General features: G+C 37.5%; 2 protein-coding genes across 2 annotated transcripts in view; one reads left to right on the top strand and one right to left on the bottom strand.

Annotated features, from left to right (window-relative positions):
- The first annotated feature begins 3,795 nt into the window (after window positions 1-3,795).
- Window positions 3,796-11,528, top strand: LOC144969481 (coiled-coil-helix-coiled-coil-helix domain-containing protein 2-like). The gene is made up of 4 exons (XM_078908605.1): window positions 3,796-3,990; window positions 8,987-9,140; window positions 10,035-10,278; window positions 10,861-11,528. Exons 1-4 carry the CDS (start codon window positions 3,953-3,955, stop codon window positions 10,872-10,874), a joined length of 450 nt encoding a protein of 149 aa, XP_078764731.1. The 5' UTR covers window positions 3,796-3,952; the 3' UTR covers window positions 10,875-11,528.
- Window positions 11,529-17,093: 5,565 nt separating this feature from the next.
- LOC144967266 (uncharacterized) overlaps window positions 17,094-19,218 on the bottom strand; it is a 34,263-nt gene continuing 32,138 nt past the window's right edge. The window contains exon 15 of the mRNA XM_078904299.1: window positions 17,094-17,478. Coding sequence (XP_078760425.1) covers window positions 17,340-17,478 — 139 coding nt within the window. The 3' untranslated portion in view covers window positions 17,094-17,339. The remainder of the gene's footprint in view (window positions 17,479-19,218) is intronic.

Raw genomic sequence — 19,218 nt, 5'->3', positions numbered from 1 at the left:
ATGGAAAGACGCCGGACAAGCAGGTGAAGACTGGTTCTATGGGTTCATTAAACGACATCCAACAATTTCGTTGAGGACACCAGAAGCTACTAGCATTGGAAGAGCCACCGCTTTCAATCGAGAAAATGTAAATCTTTTCTTCGACAAACCTCGGAAAGTACTCGATCGATTTAAGTTTGAACCTGTTTCAATCTGGAACTGCGACGAGACAGGCGTCACTACAGTCACCAAGCCGCCTAAAGTCATTGCCAGACAAGGATCTAAACAAGTGGGCTCACTTGTATCTGCCGAGCGTGGAGAATTAGTTACCGTATGTGCTGCAGTGTCGTCATGTGGTCAGACCATTCCGCCATTTTTCGTTTTCCCTAGAGTACATTTTAAAGAACATTTTCTGAGAGGTTCCCCTATCGGTAGCAAAGGCGCGGCTCACAAGTCAGGATGGATGACGGGTGAAAATTTTCTGGAATTCTTGAAACATTTCACAAAATTTGTGAACCCATCAAAGGAGAAACCCATTCTACTGTTGTTAGACAATCACGATTCTCATGTTGCATTTGAGGTACTACAGTTCGCTAAAGACAATGGGATAGTCTTATTGTCTTTTCCACCTCATTGTTCTCACAAGCTACAGCCACTGGATCTTTCCGTCTTTTCTCCTTTTAAAAAACGACTAGGGCAAGCTCAACAGAACTGGTTGCGTTCACACCCAGGATCACCTCTGTCAATATATGACATTCTGGAGGTGGTTAACACTGCATGGAGCCCAAGTGTTTCTGTAGAGAATATTGTGGCAGGCTTTGCAAAAGCCGGAATACATCCTTTTCGACCTGATGTTTTCCAGGACATTGACTTTTGTCCCTCTTCTGTTACTGACAGACCAAACCCCGAGTTAGATGAACAGCAAACTGGACCTTCATACCAGCAATCTATTCCTCCATCTCTGCCCCAGTCTGGACCTTCATGCCAGCAATCTATTCCTCCATCTCTACCCCAGCCTGGACCTTCATGCCAGCAATCTATTCCCCCATCTCTGCCCCAAACTGGACCTTCATGCCAGAAATCTATTCCTCCATCTCTGCCCCAGCCTGGACCTTCATTCCAGCAATCTATTCCTCCATCTCTGTCCCAGTCTGGACCTTCATTCCAGCAATCTATTCCTCCATCTCTGTCCCAGTCTGGACCTTCATTCCAGCAATCTATTCCTCCATCTCTGTCCCATCCCGGACCTTCATGCCAGCAATCTATTCCTCCATCTCTGTCCCAGCCTGGACCTTCATGCCAGCAATCTATTCCTCCATCTCTGCCCCAGTCTGGACCTTCATTCCAGCAATCTATTCCTCCATCTCTGTCCCATCCCGGACCTTCATGCCAGCAATCTATTCCTCCATCTCTGTCCCAGCCTGGACCTTCATGCCAGCAATCTATTCCTCCATCTCTGCCCCAGTCTGGACCTTCATGCCAGCAATCTATTCCTCCATTTCTGCCCCAGCCTGGACCTTCATGCCAGCAATCTATTCCTTCATCTCTGCCCCAGCCTGGACCTTCATGCCAGCAATCTATTCCTCCATCTCTGCCCCAGCCTGGACCTTCATGCCAGCAATCTATTCCTCTCTCGCTGGTTCAACCTGGAACTTCAAACTCTTTTTCGCCTGAATTAATTAGGCCACATCCAAAAGCACCGCCTAGAAAAAGAGCACCAGGGGGGAGGAAAAAGCGGAAGAGCTGTATCAGAAAAGTGAGTGGAGCAGGCACTTATGTTGGTAACAACAAGATATGAAGTGAGTAGAAAAGTGCCAGAAGACAATAGAGAATAAAAATTTTTTTCGCGGCGGTGGTGGGGTTTGAACCTGCGACCTTATTGGTACGACAACTCCGCCTGGCAGGTGAGAGCGTGGCTCTACCGTGTGAGCTATCCACGAACACAAAAATATTCGTTTCAAACCCAAAGTCATTTCTAGATCCCTCTCTCACCCACTTCTTGAGATCGCCGATTCGTTCGCCACCATCGCGAAGTAATTTTGACCAGCAGTTAAGCTTAATAGCCAATATTCTCATCACAAACATATAACATAGAAACGATTGAGACATTGAGTATGCTCCGGTGTATGGGGTGAATTTTTAATTCAGAAAAGTGAGTGGAGCAGGCACTTATGTTGGTAACAACAAGATATGAAAAGAGCTGTATCCTTACAGATACACCAGAAAAGAATAGAATAGAAGAAGAGCATTTGGCAAAGATAAAGAAAAAAACTGCACTGAAAGGGAAGGCTATTGGGGGGAAAAAGGCAACTATAAAAGGAAAAGTTAAGCGGCGTCTGCTTGATAATTCATCGGATTCAGAAAGTGATGAATGGTATTGTTTGATTTGCTTATCACCATGGTCAGACAGCAATAGGGAGACATGGGTTCAGTGCTTAGAATGTAAACAATGGTCACATGAACAATGTGTTGGAGACAAAAAGAAATGTTTCTATTATGTATGCCATAACTGTAATGATTCAGATAATTCAGACTATTTGTATTGATTGGTAAAGAATAGTAATGCCACATATATCGGATCAGTGTATTTTTTATTTTATTGATATGTGTTTGTTATTATTTCTTTCACTTAATTCCACTACATTATAGTAAATATCAAATTGATTCATGTATGTATCTTCTGAATTTTAAACCATGGGCGAACTTGCCCCAGGTGGTCGAATGTGCCCCAACCCCTGGGCGAACTTACCCCAGTGACGGGGCACATTCGCCCACCTGAAGTAATGATCTTATTTCGTTAATAAATGCATCAATTTTGTGTATATTTAAAAACCAAAGGCATGTTTTAAATCAGAATGAAATAAAGTGATACGTCACCAAATCCCATTGTATTCCATCAGTAATTGACTTATCAGTGATACAAAATGACTAAAAGTGGACGAACTTGCCCCGGTCTCCCCTACTACAGAGCCATAAAAAGCATAAGAGGCTCAGGAAAGTTCTAAATTGAATTAACATTTTTAATTCTCCTGATCACTGTCCGACTCGACCAAGCGAAAATCTATTCAGAACCTGAAACCGAAAGGACTAGAAATAACAAAAAAAAAAAAAATAATAATAAATGACATTTTGAAAATAAAGTCCGAAATAAATAAAGAAATAAATACAAGAGGGCGAGGACCAAGTAATTAATAAATATTAAAAACGGTTCACTTGGGACGACGTTTACACCTCGACTAAGGACAACTTTAAATACCACAATATGTACTAGGCGCTATAAGAAAAACAGAAACCGCCCCTCTCCCTCCCTTGAGAAAAAAAATTAAAATCATATAAGATTCATCGTGTCTGGTTTTCTAATTCACCGTATCTCATTTTATAAAAAAAAACAACAACAAAAAACACGCGATGATTTGGCCTTGATTGACGTGTAACGTGTCTAGCATCCTTATAGGCCCAGTTTAACATTGAATTAAAGGACAATATTTTACTTCATTTATTTTTATATTTCGATTACAACGAGCCCAATTAATGTTTAATAAGAGAAACAGTTAAAACGTTATCTGGTACAATGAAAAAAAATATAAGAAAATGATAAAATTATTGATTTTCAGAGGTGAGTTATTCCCACCTAGACTTGTCTGTTTATATGAATTAATGCAAGGAAAACGTGTAAGGAAACAAAGGAAGTTGAAATAAATTAAACAAACAAACAAACAAACAAAAAACAACAAACAAACAAGCAAGCAAACTGATTCAATTACCGGATGACGGATGAATAGACAAAAGGCTCGGAACTCTTTTGTAGGAAAGTTACATTTCGGTCAAAACGTCGGTTATAAAACTAGAAAGTACCAGTAAGAATATTGCGACAGATTTTGTGAAGGTCAAAATTATACCCAATAAATAGTCACCGAGTGTTTGATAGTGATTTAAGAAGGCACATACTTATATTGTCCAATTTTTAATTAACATGCCCCGCAGATCAGGTCGATCGGGTGGAATGGGCAGGTAAGTAAGAGAATGGAAGTTTCTCAGTTGGCTGTCATTATCCCCAGCAGACACCTGATTGTCTGGGGATAACCAAATTTCGTTATTCCCAGACATATATTTGAAACTCCGCTCTTTTAAACAATTATCCACATTCCAGAATATGAAATGTTTCCAAAGGCACATAGAAATAAGGAAAGTTAATAAAATATCTATAAAAACATAAAATTAACCAACATTAAATCAGTTGTTACTGTTACTACAGAGTCAGCAGAGAGACTCGCCTTGCCTTTGGCTTACCAACCTCCGCTGACTGAATGTCCAATTCGCCTTGAGCATGCATTCACGTAAAGTGAGAAATATTTTTTTTTAAAAACCTACCCCTGTTTCAAAAACTAGAATCTTTCAACTTTCTAAGAAACATTTTGATTTTTCAGAACTTTAGTTCGTTAAAAAATACCGGCCAATCTGATCCGTTGAGTCGAATGAAAACAAAATTTTGTTTACACGGTTTAAAGGAAATGCCGTAAATAAGTATTCATGGACTTTCTGTGTTGTTTTTACAGTGTCACGTGACCGTTTTGAGAAATTTGTCGTCTGCTACAAATAATTATACCGGTGGGGGGTATATATTTTCGTTGGAGCAGAAAAAAAGTGAGTTTTATTTCTTGTACTTGTAGAGAGGACTAGGGTCCAACAGCAGTCAAGTTGATTGAATGAAAGAAAAAAGGCCTTTTTTATCCGCCGCCACCACCACCGTGAGAGTGGAGGAGGGGGTTGCATGAAGACGAAAGGGAGACGTGTCGCTTGGTGACCTTGGTGATGTAGAGCATGTCAAGGATGCTCGCAGGTGTTCTTAACCCCTTAGCAGCGAAGCTAATTTTTTGCTTTCAGATAATAGTTTGCTTTTATCTTTATTATTGTTAACGGAGAATACAGCGTTTCCACCAAGAGAGCAGTCAGACTATCGCAACTCAGACTTCAATTGTCTATAATCGTTTTGCCGTTACTTGTCTTTTGATGAAAGAAGATTTGGTGTTAGGTCAAAGATCGAATTTTGCTGCTAAAAGGTTGCATTGCTACTGGGTTTGCTCTCTCTCTCTCCCCCCCCCCCCCCCCCTCCTTTTTTTTTTTTTTCAACTTAGTATTGTTGATTGCTATTTCCTTTTTTATGATTAGCAAGTGCTGTAAGAGTCTCACAGGATGCAGGAGTACTGCAATTAACCCTTTGCCAGTGACACTGATTTTTTTGTTTTCAAATAATAGTCTCCATTTATATTGTTTTTTAACGCAGAAAAAAAAACCGTTTCCACCATAAAAGCAGTAAGAATATTGATAAAAAGCGCTTTGAGCACGTTGGGTGGATATTGCTCTATATAAAAGCTCAAGTTTTTAAATTGTATTTTGTTTTTTGTCTTTTGATGAAAACGGTAAGATTTTATTTTTGGTCCAAGTAAGATTGATATTCGCCTTTAAAAGGTTAAGTTGTTTTGTTTTTTTTTCAGGTTTTTTTTTTTCAAATGCGGATACGCTACTTCTTCCTTTTTTTCCTCAACTGGCAAGCTATCGCTGTACTTACCCGCATGGCTTGCACAGACAAAAGGAGACATCTAGGTCACAAAACCTTACATTCAGGTCACAAGATCAGATAACTAGGTCACTCATCAAGACATCTCTGTTTCGTTTGTTCCAAGATAGCAAAACAAACCAGGTGTCTTGGAGTTCGAAAGACCTTTCCATAAAATATTTGGTATTTGCAAGACCCTCAGACACCAATTCCCGATACAGCTCTTGTGCACGGTTACTTATGACCTTGATTTCTTTCGTACCCACCCTTAAAATCCCACTTATTGTGTGTTATAGTTATAGGCAGAACATAATAAATAGCTGGGCTGCCAAATGCGTGACTAAATTGGCCAAAGAGAGAATCTATACTTTGGCATTAGACACCCATTACCTGAGGTCTTGGTTTTTAATCCTAGCCTAGTGAGAGAAAAAAACAAAACAATCATACATGTATCTGCAAACAGCAGAACGTTTTCATTTTACAATGAATGGGAAGGGGAAGGGATAACACTATGACAAGAGAGAGAGAGAGATGGATGGGGGGATAGTAAGGAGGGATGGGAAAAGATGAAAGAAACAATGGGTTGCCTGATGACGTTCAAAGGATTGTTACAGCGGTGTTCACGGAGCGTACTTCATGAAATTTTAACCTTTTACAGTGACACTGATTTTTTTCTCCAGATTGCTTTTATGCAGAATAAATCGTTTCCACCAAGAGAGCAGTAGTAAGAGTATATTTCGACTCGGGCTTCAATTAAATTATAAATCGCAAAGCTTGTCTTTTAATGATAACATTAAGACTAAGATCTGGAGTTTGGGGAGTGTAAGATGGAATCTCGCCATTAATGGTTAAAATTGTTTTGATTTTTTAAAAAATAACACACACACACACATACTGCACTTATGCACCAAATTGCATACCTATCTAGGGACACTTTTTTCCGCATCTTTTTCTCAATAAACTTTTTTAAAAACCTTTGTTTTTTTTTTGCAACGGCACCTTGAAAACAGACATAAGCCTCCACGATTTCGCGAGGAATGAATCATGAAAAAATTTACGATATGATTTCAAACACAACTTTTGAAATTCATCAAGGATTGTCTCGTACCGAATGTTTTTTGGCATCTTCAAATCTAAACTGCTTTTGACGGTAAGCGGTAAGTTAAAAAAAAAATTTTCTGTCCAAACGAATGATTGAAAAGGATAAAGAAGCTAATTATTGGTAACCCCGGCGCAGCTCTCTACATATACACAATATGCGTCGACTTAGAAGTGGGTGTCATGGCCGAATGGTTTAGTCGTCTGCCCTGGAAGTTTTACCAGAATCGACGTTGCGGGTTCAAATCCTGGTTCTGCCTCTTTTTTTTTTTTACATTCCGTCTTCTTTTTACAGAACGGTGCAAGGGATAAATGTCCCATCCATCCTCCCCTCCCACCTCTTTTTTTTAAAAACTCTCTCTCTCTCTTTCTCTCTCTCTCTCTCTTAGTTCCTTTCTAGTTTCTAGCAAATTGTCGTATTCGTCCCACCTCCGATCTCAAAAAGTGTCTAAAAAGAATAAATAATTAAAAAGCAAACAAACAGAAATATATAGAGAGCGACCAAATGGTCAGATAGAGAAGAAAAAAACAAACAATAATTTAAAAAAAAAAAAAACAATTTTAAGAAATTCATGCTCAGAAACGGAACAAAAGGTCAAACAAAAAGGAGAAAAGAGTAGACTCGCACAAAAAAAAAAAATAAAAAAAAAAGAGGTGGGGGAGGATGGATGGGACATTTATCCCTTGCAACGTTCTGTAAATAGAAGATGGAATTTTTAAAAAAAATAAAATAAAAACATAGCGGAACCAGGATTCGAACCCACAAAGTCAATCCTGGGAAAACTTCCAGGGCAGACGACTAAACCATTCGGCCATGACACCCACTTCGAAGTGTATATGTAGTAACAACTGATATAATGTTGGTTAATTTTATGTTTTTATAGATATTTTATTAACTTTCCTTATTTCTATGTGCATTCGGAAACATTCCATATTCTGAAATGTGGATAATTGTTTAAAAGAGTGGAGTTTCAAATATGTGTCTGGGGATAGCGAATTTTCATTATCTCCAGACAGGTGTCTGGGGATAATCACAGCGTTCTCAGTTTCTTCATCAAACTCAATGAATTTTTTTGAATGGCACTTGACCGACATGTACATATATGCAGGCCTGACATCCAAACCCACTTATGGGCCTAGTTTAACATTGTTGTAATGCACAATATTTTGCGTCATTTTTTTGAGATTTCCAGCAAATAAGCACGACCCCCCTTCCACTTCAAATAATCTCTATAAGTTATAAGTCAATAAGAAGAGAGGTCTTCCGATAGATCCTCGTGCTAAGGGAAACAACCCAAATATTCCCTCAACTAACCCGAAGAAAAAAATAAAACCTAGTGCCTTTAACTAACTCTAATGTATATGAAAAAAAACAAAACACCCTGGCACCTTTACTAAGACCAAGATATTACTAGATAACCCTAATTGGCCTAATAAAAAAAAAAATTCTCCGGCCTCGAGCTAACCCAAATAGAAAAACAACAAAAACCAAGGACTGCTTTCAATACTTCACAAAAAAAACAAAAAACAATGTCATATTAAGAAAGTTTAAACTTTCACTTAACAAGTTTTGTTCTAGAGTTTTTAAAATGTTAATCTATATTGACAAATTGAATAAATAAACGCATGACAAAAGATCCACGGTGAAAATACAAATTGAAAGAAATGCTAGTGCGAGGAACTTTCGGAATGGCTCCCCCCAATAATATTATTGCCTTGACTAAATTACAATATCATGCAGGGGACTTCTGGACATGAACTCTTAATTGTGACTTTAAAATCTGTCAGTTCATTTGCAGATTATGACTGAGATAATTTTTAATCATTGTTTTTAGGTTTAGTCCTGATAGCTCGGTTGGTAGAGCACTCGCTTCACAAAGGACTGAGATCAATTCCAGGTGCAGTCAAGATTTTTTCTGACACCCCTGTTCATCCAGCAGTGATTGGGTAGCTGGGTCTGTGAGATTGATTGGAAAGTATTTTGTGATAAACTAGCTTCCTATCTAAAGGGTGGGTAGCAAGCAATTGCTATTGTCCGTTTCACGCTATAGAAACCGGGATAAACTCCATGGGCCTAATGGCTCTGAAGAACTACTTGTTTTTGTTGGTTTTTGTAAATGTTTTAGTAGGACTGCCCCAAAGCAGTTGGGTTCTTGGAAAAATTAATGACAGTGAAAGGTAGATTTTACTTCAGGGTAAAAGAGTATCTGATTGCGTATTGCAGCCATCATGAATAGCATCATCACTCTACAAAAGTTAGAGGAAAATTTACTTAACTTTGATTTATTACAAATTGCATACTCTTGATGAGGTTGACAGACTAAAATTTCTTTTCGTTTATATTCTTTTTAGAGCTCCAGCTCCGCCCATGAGAAGTGCTCCACCTCCAGTGCCAGCCCACCCACCTCCATCAGCTCCCATGGCAGCGCCAGTACAACCTAAACAACCTGGAATGTTTGCACAGATGGCAACAACAGCAGCAGGAGTGGCTGTTGGATCAGCTGTGGTAAGCTGACATATTTTTTCAGCTGAAAGAAGATGTGGACTGTAAAAATTAATGTAAAAAAAAAATATATATATATTTAAAAAATAACAGGTTAAAAACAGAACAAAGTAATTAACAGGGTCGGGTACAAAACCCTCCTTCAGCAAGTAAAAAAACAGTTAAGATGATAATTTTTAGTAGTCGTTTAGAACCATTCATTAGACCCATGGTTTGACCTACTTGACTAAAACCCTCAACCACAGTCAGAGAATAGGCCATCAATGATGCTTCGCCATTTGACTCTTCCTTGGGCTGTCCTCTCCACCTGCCTCCATGATTAGGGCCATGGAGCTGGAGTTTATCCTGGTTTCTATAGCATGAAACGGACAGTAGTAGCAATTGCTCACTACTGTTTGGAGAGGACACGAGTCTATCCCAAAGTATTGTCCACCAGATGCAACTACCCACCCAATCACTGCTGGGTGGACAAGGGGGGGGGGGGGGGGGGGGGGGGGGGTGGGGTCAGATGAAAAAAAAAAAAAAGCAGGAATCAACCTCAGTTCCTTTTTGTGTGAAGCGAGTGCTCTGCCAGTTGTGCTATTGGGACCTCTTATTATCTATTCATGTTTCCTTCTCTGCTGTAAAGTAATGTTTGTTTCTACTTGATTGATGAGCTATATTATTATTATTATTATTATTATTATTATTATTATTATTATTATTATTATTATTATTATTATTATATTATTATTATTATTATTATTATCATTATTATTATTATTATTAATATTATTATTATTATTATTATTATTATTATTATTATTATTATTATTATTATTATTATTAATCATCATCATTTCATTCTTCAAGCAGTCTCTTATTGCTCTCTTTTATTTTTGCATGCTTTCTTCGCAGGGTCACACTCTTGGCCATGCTATGACTGGAGCCTTAGGTGGAGGTGGTGGTGGTGCTCAGGAGGTCGCTCCGGCTCCTGCTGCCCCAGCTGCAGCTCCAGCTCCTGTCCAGCAGACAGGTTTTGATCCCAATAACCCATGCAAACTGCAGTTAGAGCAGTTTCTCAAGTGTACACAGACCCAGGCTGATATCAGCTTGTGCTCTGGATTTAATGAAGCATTAAAAGAATGTAAACTTTATTATGGTAAGTAGGTATTCTACTACATTTTAAAATATTCAGAACACTTACCTTGTCTCCTTTATTTTATTTATCTATCATTTTGTCGTTTTCTTGTTGGTGTAGGGGTTTAGTGGTTGATTTTTGTTTTTGTTCCTTTTTTTTTTTTGCTGTTATTATGATTTTAAACCAAAGTTTGAAAGACAAAGAGTAGAATTTAACCACCCCCCCCCCCCCCCCCCCCAACCCACCCACAAAAAAAAAAAAAACAACATACAAACAATTAAAACAAAACAACCCCAAAACATCAATACTTAAGCGCAACCAGATTGTCAGTCAATGTTGTATAATTAATAAATTTTATGCATTTAATTTTTTTAATGGGTCACATACATAAGTAGCTACCTAAATTGTAATAACTCTCCCCCCCCCCCCCCCCCCCCAAAAAAAAAAAAAAAAACAACACAGTAATTAAACATGGAGAACCCTCATCATATTGGAGATTCCATTATTCTTGATTGCTACGTCAAACATTACAATGCTCTAATTTTTCCCTTCTTTTTACTTTAATGTAACTTCGAATTCTTTTAAATTTCTTTTTCTTTTCAGGTCTACCCGCGTAATTTGTTGGAAAGACTCCCAAATAGATGGTGTGCATGAAAGAACTGAAGGAGGAATGGTTTGATAAGTTATGTATGGAAATAGGAGATGTGTTATAATATGAATAGTTACACCACATAATTGTTAAAGTAGCATTTCCTTTTTAGTTCTGTGGTTATCTATAATTATACCAGTGGTTATTTTTTGATGTGGTTTTCCTTTCCAAAGAAAAAAAAGAGCGTTACCACCATTGCTATCTCTATTACTATTATATTTGTTTTCTTTTCCTTTTTTTTCTTTACCTGTTGAATTGTTATGGTGATAATGTTACTGAATAATAATGATTATGGTTTTCAAATATAAGAGATTTTTAATTTTGTTGATTTATATGGGTAATTGACAGATGGTAGTTGTCCAATATTTTAAAAATATATTTTTTTTGGTTCTTTTTGATATTGTTGAGAGTAGGTCAACGCAACCTTAGTTTTTGTTTTATGTTCGTAAGCGAAAAACACAGTCCAAAGGTAATAGGATATACCAAGAGACATTTTGTAGGTGATGATAAACATCTGGCACTGGCACTATATTTTTCTTCTTCCTTTCATGAAGCTGTAAATGTCTATATCAGCATTGAAAAATAAACAAAACAACAAAAAAACAATATATATATATATATATATATATATATATATATATAATATATATATATATATATATATATATATATATATATATATATATATATTAGATGCCAGCGGCTGAATACCCTCAAAATTTCTCTTGAGATGTGCTCATTACATTAACTTTTGACAATAACATTTTGCATTTATAATGGTTGTGTTGCGAACTATTTACCTAAGTAGCATACATGGTAGTATAAAAATGTATTTTGAATGGAGATTGAATGTATTAACATATTATGCATTACATATTTTAAATGAAATTTAATAATATGGATTTTTAGAAGATTGCAAAGCAAGTTTAAAGGGAAAAAAACCCAAAATAACTAAGTTGTAAGTTTTACTGAGTACGAAAATGAATTGGGTTAAAAAGCAAATGAGAACATAAGGTCATGAAGAGATTTAGTCAGCTTACCATGTGTTATTCATTGAATACAAATTTGGAATTTATTTACAATTGAGATGTGTATGACTTTTTTTGGATTGAACTTTGAATCCATATGTGACCCTCCGCCTCGAACCGGTATTAAGTCGGGATTTGGAAAACGAAGAAAACCGGTTTTAAAGTGGAAATGGTCAAAATCATCAAATTTCAGTTTTTGGTTGTTTCAGAAACTACAATAATTTTTCTACATGAAAACATAATAATTCAACATAAACATTGACGATAAGTTATATAAATTTCAAGTTTAAAAATGCAACTATCAGTGACAAATTCAAAACGAGAGTTGACTTTCTCTCAGAGAGCCACCCTTTCCAAAGCTGAGTAATACCGAGTCTTTTTCTCCACCAATAAGATGTAAGATATCACAGCAAAGGGCGTGTCTTTATCTATCTCAGAAAAAGCATGACTGTTTCCACAATTTCATGGTTCAACCAATAATGAACTTTAAAAACTGTAAACAAGTCTAGGTTTTTCCCTGACAACCTTACAAATGAATGATTCGGATTGGTCAACGCTCATAACATGCGCTGTGGCTGTAGGCCATAATGCTCGGGCGATGCTTCATGACGTCAGCATGTGTGTGTTACATACGTGTGTGTTTGTGCATTTTGATACACACCACGTGCTTTTATATCTGTGTCTAGCTGTATTGGGTAATGATTGAGGTGGGGGTCCTCCTTTGTCCCTCTTTAATTATTCATGAAATTATAGGATATGCTAAGACTTAATAGGACAACAGTTGCCTAATCTTACACTTACAGAGATTGTTGTAGGATAAACATTTAATTTTAAGTACAAAAGCAGAATAATAGATAGAGCCTTCAACAATTAATGAACTGTAACTAAAAAATGAAATGGATAGATTAACAGACAGACAGACAAACCTATTAATGGATAAATAGACATGTAGATAGATAGATAGATAGACAGACAGATAGATAGATAGATAGATAGATAGATAGATAGATGGATGGATGGATGGATGGATGGATGGATGGATGGATAGGTGGATAGATAGATAGATAGATAGATAGGTAGATGAAGGGGAGAGAGAGAAACAGAAGAGAGGAGAGAGAGAGAGAGGGAGAGAGATAGAGAGAGAGAGAGAGGAGAGAGAGAGAGAGAGAGAGAGAGAGAGAGAGAGAGAGAGAGAGAGAGAGAGAGATGTTCGATTTGTCGTGCTTTCTTTGTATACGGAAAGAAAGGGGGGGGGGGGGGGGGGTTCTTTTTAGACAATGAACAATGTGGTGGAACGCTAAGGAAAACTTGAGAGATTCAATAACATGTTTTCATGTAAGTCACTACACAATAAGCCCCACCCCTCCTCCTCAAGCTGTTATCTGACTCAAAATGGAAACAATGCAATGATTGATTTGACCAGCCCATTTCTTTAATTGCAATCTCATTGGTCAATATGTTTCCAGTTGATTGACTATGACTTACTTTGTAACAAAATGCTTTCTTTAAACTATCCCTACAATTCTTTGCTCCGCCTCCACCCCTTTCTTCATGTCTACCTCACTCTCTCCGTCTCCCCGTTGTTTCTTTCACACATACAAACACACACACACACACACACACACACACACATACATTATACATGTTTCAATCTTTATTATATTTCCCTCGCGTCCTCTTAACACAAGCAGTCTCTCTCCCCTCCCCCTCTCGCTCCTCTTTTCTCTATATCTCTCTCTCTTTCTCTCTCTCTATCTCATGTGTGTCTGTTTGTTTGTGTGTGTGTGTGTGTGTGTGTGCGTGCGTGTGTGTGTGTGTGTGTATTTTACTCTCTCATTCTCTCTAATCCTCTTTCTTGATAATTTTTTCCCTGCCCACCCGGATTCACGTAGTTTCAAAACTGTACTTTCAAATTTCAACCTTCTTTAACTTTTGGCATTTTGAAATCGTATTTTCTCTATTAAATGAGACAAAAAATTCACATTAATAATTCTTATTTCATTGATTCTTTATTTAAATATCAAAAATTCTTGAAAAAGTGAGCAATTGTCGGCGTTTTTTCCCCAGTGTTTTATTTGTTTTAAGAACATCTTACATAATAATGAATAACTACAAAAGTAATAATTTAATTGTTTCAAAAATTTGTATGTACATTAGTAAATGTATAAGCTAAGCTCCTGCCAAATTTCACTATTCTGGTCAAATTTTTGATGTCCGTATCTAAGGAGTTATCTTTGCCCATTAATTTAACTGTGCGTGAAAACGGTGCCTCAATTCAAAGTCGATTTTCTTAAAACTTGGTTTTCACACTCTCCCTACTTCAAACGGTCATATCTCGACAATAAATAATCAGAATTATATAAATTTGGTATCAAATTTTAAAGCATAAAATAAGCTGTGATTAGGTACCAAAAACCCAAAATTGAAAAATCCGACTTTATACCGTTTCGAGGCGGAGGGTCACATATTATATCAGTGGTGCCCAGTCTTTCCATTTGTTATAGACATCAGCGTATTTGACAAAGAGTTATTTTACTTTTTATATTTTTGTCAAACAGGTACTACTTCGATTTTTCTTCCCTACATAATGTAATGTTATCAAGATGTGCCAATAAAGATTTACCTCATGCCAATCTATTTCTACTTGTATGTTATTGTGATTTTGTGTAATAGTACTTATAAAGGAGCAGTTAAACTTAACTTTAAGGGACTCTGTAGTCCATTTCATTTAAGTCAAATTATTTTGGGTTTAAAATTCAAACACAGTGGCTAAAAGAAAATGAAGTGATGTTACCTACACTCGAGCACGGAAATCTCGACATCACGGAAATCTCAAACTCAGTACAATACCCCTTTTTATCCCTCTATTTCATTAGTATTGGCAACATGAAAATCTCGAACACTTTCCGGGACCAACATGGAAGTCTCGAACGAAATGGACATTCCCTTGCGGCCCGCTGAATTTTTTTTGGCGAATTGTTTGTGTTGAATGGAAACGAAAGATGCCATTGCTCTCCCCGAAGCGCTAAGTGTCAGTTAATGTGTTACGCCTGCGTGTTTGTGGCATATATTATGTGTGTGTGTATGTCTGCATGCTGAACTGAGGGAATTGCGAAGCATGTTTGGCTAGCGTCTTACGCACCCGCACACCACCCATGACTCCATCATTACCTTACTTTATGGTACTTAATCTGAGGTCGCAAAATGACCAGTGTCACAGGGACGGGAGACTTGGCAGTGATGCCTTAGGCAGTAACTGTTATGTATTAAAATGGTACAAACCATTAGAGGTGGGGAAGGTGGGGTGAGAGCAATGCCCTCCCTCTCTCTTTAGCCTTCTATGGGCAAGAGGGTGTTACGTGAGGAATGATAGTGATTTACCGGTTTATTTGTGCTGGTGAGATATCACTCTTCATACTTTTCCAATGCAAAAGATTCAATAAGCACTACATTTTGTTTTGATTTTGTTTTCAACTTGAACTTTAATCTTACTTAATCTCCAACAGTCACATGATGAATCAAGTCATGTAATCAACAAAATAAATGTAGTTCCTTCAGGCATTAATTCTAGTTTGAATTGTCAACACACAAACCAACGGCACAATTTGACCCAAAGACAAAAACAAACGACATAGAAAGTGTTTCAGTGTGTGTTTCAGACATCACAAAATTTACATTATTCATAATTTCACAGTACCAGCAGAACGAATTTCATCTCCATTATACTTTCTTTCATTTTATATTTCCTCGAAATGAACCTGCTTCGAGTCTCGGGCAAAAATCACACTCATGACTTGTGATCATAGTCGTTTTTTAAAGTTTCCACAAACAAAAAATGTGTCCTTTCGATGATCTGTACTTTTTAGCCATTTTTAAAAGTTAGTGACAACATTAACAGGGTATTTAATGAGTGCATGATTCTAAAAGTTAGTGACAACATTAACAGGGTATTTAATGAGTGCATGATTCCTTCTCATCACGTTTTTGTTTTGAGGTGAAGGTGTAAATCTCTAAACAATATGGCTGCCTTATTGTTGATGAATCGAGTTTCTTTGGTATTTGTAATCAGGCGCTGACTAAGGAAATAAGACAAGGAGCTTGGACAGGCTAAGATTTAGGGTCAAAGGACTAGACTTTAGTAAATCTTTATAAGAATAACATTTCGTAGTAAATTATTTTAGCCATTGACTAATACTAATACCTTAGTTCCCCTACATAAGAATGGGCACAGAAGTAAAGCTAGAAAAAAAAAGAGCTTTAAAAGTCACACAACGTATTGGGTGAGACAGGCAGTGTGTGTGGTACTAATATATTCTTTTCAACAAAGGCAATGCTATTACCAGCTAGATTCTAATTTTACCTCTTATTACATTACGAAAATGTGTGTAAAGAGTCTTTACTTGTACTAGGGACTTATCTTTACACTGCCATTGCCACCAGTAAGATTGGAACTTTTCACCTACAGATTGCAAGTTGAGTTACCAATTGACCACAAAACTGCACTTATTCTACAACTACTACTAATTAATAATCTTTCATTTTAAAGGATTCAGTCAAGAGATTATAACGCCAAGGACATACCTGTGCTGATTTGTGAACTTATGGTATGACATTGCCCTCGGAGTAGGTCCTGGTTTTGTCCTTCTCTGAGGGGCACCCAGTTGAGTCCTTAATTTCGGCCAGAGAAATGCTTCCCGCAAAATAACACAAAAGCTCTCACTTGCATTCTCCACCAGGAGAAAATAAATATTGTAAAGCGCTTAAACTTAAATACCATGGATAGGCGCTGTATAAAAATCGTTTTATGTACATAATACTAATGCTGTGTCACCACCGTGTGCAGTGTAATTCTCTCAAGAGATCATTCATTTACCTTGTTCCTTGTTCTGCATACAATACCATACAGGGTCATTAACCTTGTATTATTTTACTTCTCTCATCCATATGGAGCTAGTACTCAACGCCAAGAATGTACGAAGTCATTTTGGTGAACCCTACCTTGGTCAATTATCAGTATCAGATAAGTCGATTTTTTCTTGGTCACCCGGAGTCAACTATAATTGCGTTTTGTTGTGTGGTACTAAGAATAATGTGCTTGCATACTCACTTCCGAAAATGAGATGGAGTTGATAAATATACATTCTATGTGAACAATTGTATAAAAGACAGCTAGAGTAACTTTTTTATTTGATTTGAACAATGCTTTCGGGCTCTAAATCATCATGGACTAGCAAAAGCAACAATTTGTTTTTGGAGATGGACTCATTTTTATTCAATACCATTACGGCCCACACCTTCAAACAACCAACGACATTATGTTGTTATTATATTACAATGTGTTTGACATTGAGCAATTGGTGACATAAATAGATAATATTACATCGTATTAGGCATTGCTTGATTGTTTAGTTCCCTTTAACTTGAACCAGGCTCTGAACTGAGGTCATTCCCAGAATGTCCTTGCATGTGGAAACTGCATGCTGAAACTGGTCTCGCTGATAGGCAGATGGGAAGGCAACCACAAAGGACTCCATCGTCGTACGGCTTTGATGAGATAGATAGATAGATAGATAGATAGAGAGAAAGAGAGAGAGAGAGAGAGAGAGAGAGAGAGAGAGAGGATATGATAAGTTACTTAGACGACTATGCTATTTTTATAATATATGATTTAAAAAAACAAAACACATGAATGCACAAATAAAATACAAACAGTCCCCCCCCTCCCAGTGCACAAAAACAAAACAATACAAGTTTTAAAAATAAACAATTGTGATCACCGCCAATACTATTACACATCATCATCACCACCACACCTACTACTACTACTACTACTACTACTACTACTACTACTACTACTACTACTACTACTACTACTACTACTACTACTACTACTCCTACTACTACTTAATTTGTTGAGATACCTTTCGTAACACTAGCAGTAAATCGTATCACCTGAATTTCACATGGCCAGTTAAATTAAAATTTAATAGTCTAAGCTTGAACCCCACGTGACATCGGGTAGCATTGGTGGCTCAACAGTACAAAGTCAAGCAATTCTAATATGCTCAATGAACGGATTGGTAATAATAATAATCATCATCATCATCATTGCCTTTTTCACCCTGGGTTAGGGTATAGGCCACAGACAAACAGTTTCCATCCTTCCCTATCCTGAGCTATCTTTTTAATCTCATTTCAGGTCTGACCACTTCTCTGTATAGCAGCTTCTTTAATTCTTCTCCATGTTCCTCGTGGCCTTCCCCTTGATCTTCTGCCCTGAGGGTTCCAGTCCAATACTTTCTTTGTTATAGTGGAGTCGTGCTTTCTAAGCGTGTGTCCAATCCACCTCCATCGTCTTCTTCCTATTTCCTCTCCCACTGGTTTCTGTTGTGTTCTTTTCCATACTTCTTCATTTTTTATTCTATCCATCCATTTTATTCTGAGTAGCTTACGCATGCACCTGTTTACGAAAATCTGGACCCTACTTATACATGCCTGTGATGCGTCCCAAGTTTCACATCCATACAGTAGGACAGACTTCACATTTGAGTTGAAAAGTCTTAGCTTTAGTCGAAGGGAGATATCTTTAGTTCTCCAAACTCTGTTCAAAGATGTGAATGCAGCCTGTGCCTTTCCTATTCGTGCTTTCACCTCTGCTTCCGTGCCTCCATCCTTGTCAATTATACTTCCGAGATAGCAGAAAGTGTCTATTTCTTCGAGTTCCTGATCTTTTACTTTGATCTGCTCCCTTTGACGTGTACCTATCCTCAAGACCTTTGACTTTGCAGGGTGAATCCAATTGATTCCGAGAGGCTGTTTATAATTGTGGTTTTTGCTTGCATCTGGTCCTGGGTGTGGGACAAAAGAGCCAGATCATCTGCAAAATCCAGATCATCCAACTGTGTCCAGGGGGTCCACTGTATCCCATTTCTTCGTCCTTTGGAGGTTTCTTTCATTAGCCAATCAATGGCAAGGATGAACAGGAATGGTGAGAGCAAGCATCCCTGCTTGACACCAGTCTTAATTTCAAAGCTGTCAGTAAGCTGATCTTCATGTACAACCCTGCAACTTGATCCTTCATACATTTCCTTAATGAGGTTTACTATCTTTTCATGGAGTCCATAATGTGCCAGAATTTCCACAATGTTGCTCTGTCAATACTGTCGAAAGCCTTCTCGTAATCCAGAAAGTTGACAATAAGAGAAGAGTTCCATTCTATAGACTGTTCCACTATGACTCGCAGAACCGAAAACCTGCCTGTTCGTCCCGCAGTTTAGCATGTTG

This window comes from Berghia stephanieae, chromosome 3 (assembly GCF_034508935.2).
Source record: "Berghia stephanieae isolate SIO BIC M18660-M18661 chromosome 3, UCSD_Bste_1.3, whole genome shotgun sequence".
In the NCBI taxonomy this organism is placed as follows: domain Eukaryota; kingdom Metazoa; phylum Mollusca; class Gastropoda; order Nudibranchia; family Aeolidiidae; genus Berghia; species Berghia stephanieae.
Note: the sequence above shows the minus strand (reverse complement) of the source record. Positions and strands in the feature narration are given on the sequence as shown.

What these genes read in the sequence shown, in the direction of transcription:
- LOC144969481 (XM_078908605.1), top strand. Translation starts at nt 3,953, where the DNA reads ATGCCCCGCAGATCAGGTCGATCGGGTGGAATGGGCAG. An exon ending in CGATCGGGTGGAATGGGCAG is followed by an intron (nt 3,991 to 8,986) that starts GTAAGTAAGAGA and finishes TATTCTTTTTAG; the next exon opens with AGCTCCAGCTCCGCCCATGA. An exon ending in TGGCTGTTGGATCAGCTGTG is followed by an intron (nt 9,141 to 10,034) that starts GTAAGCTGACAT and finishes CTTTCTTCGCAG; the next exon opens with GGTCACACTCTTGGCCATGC.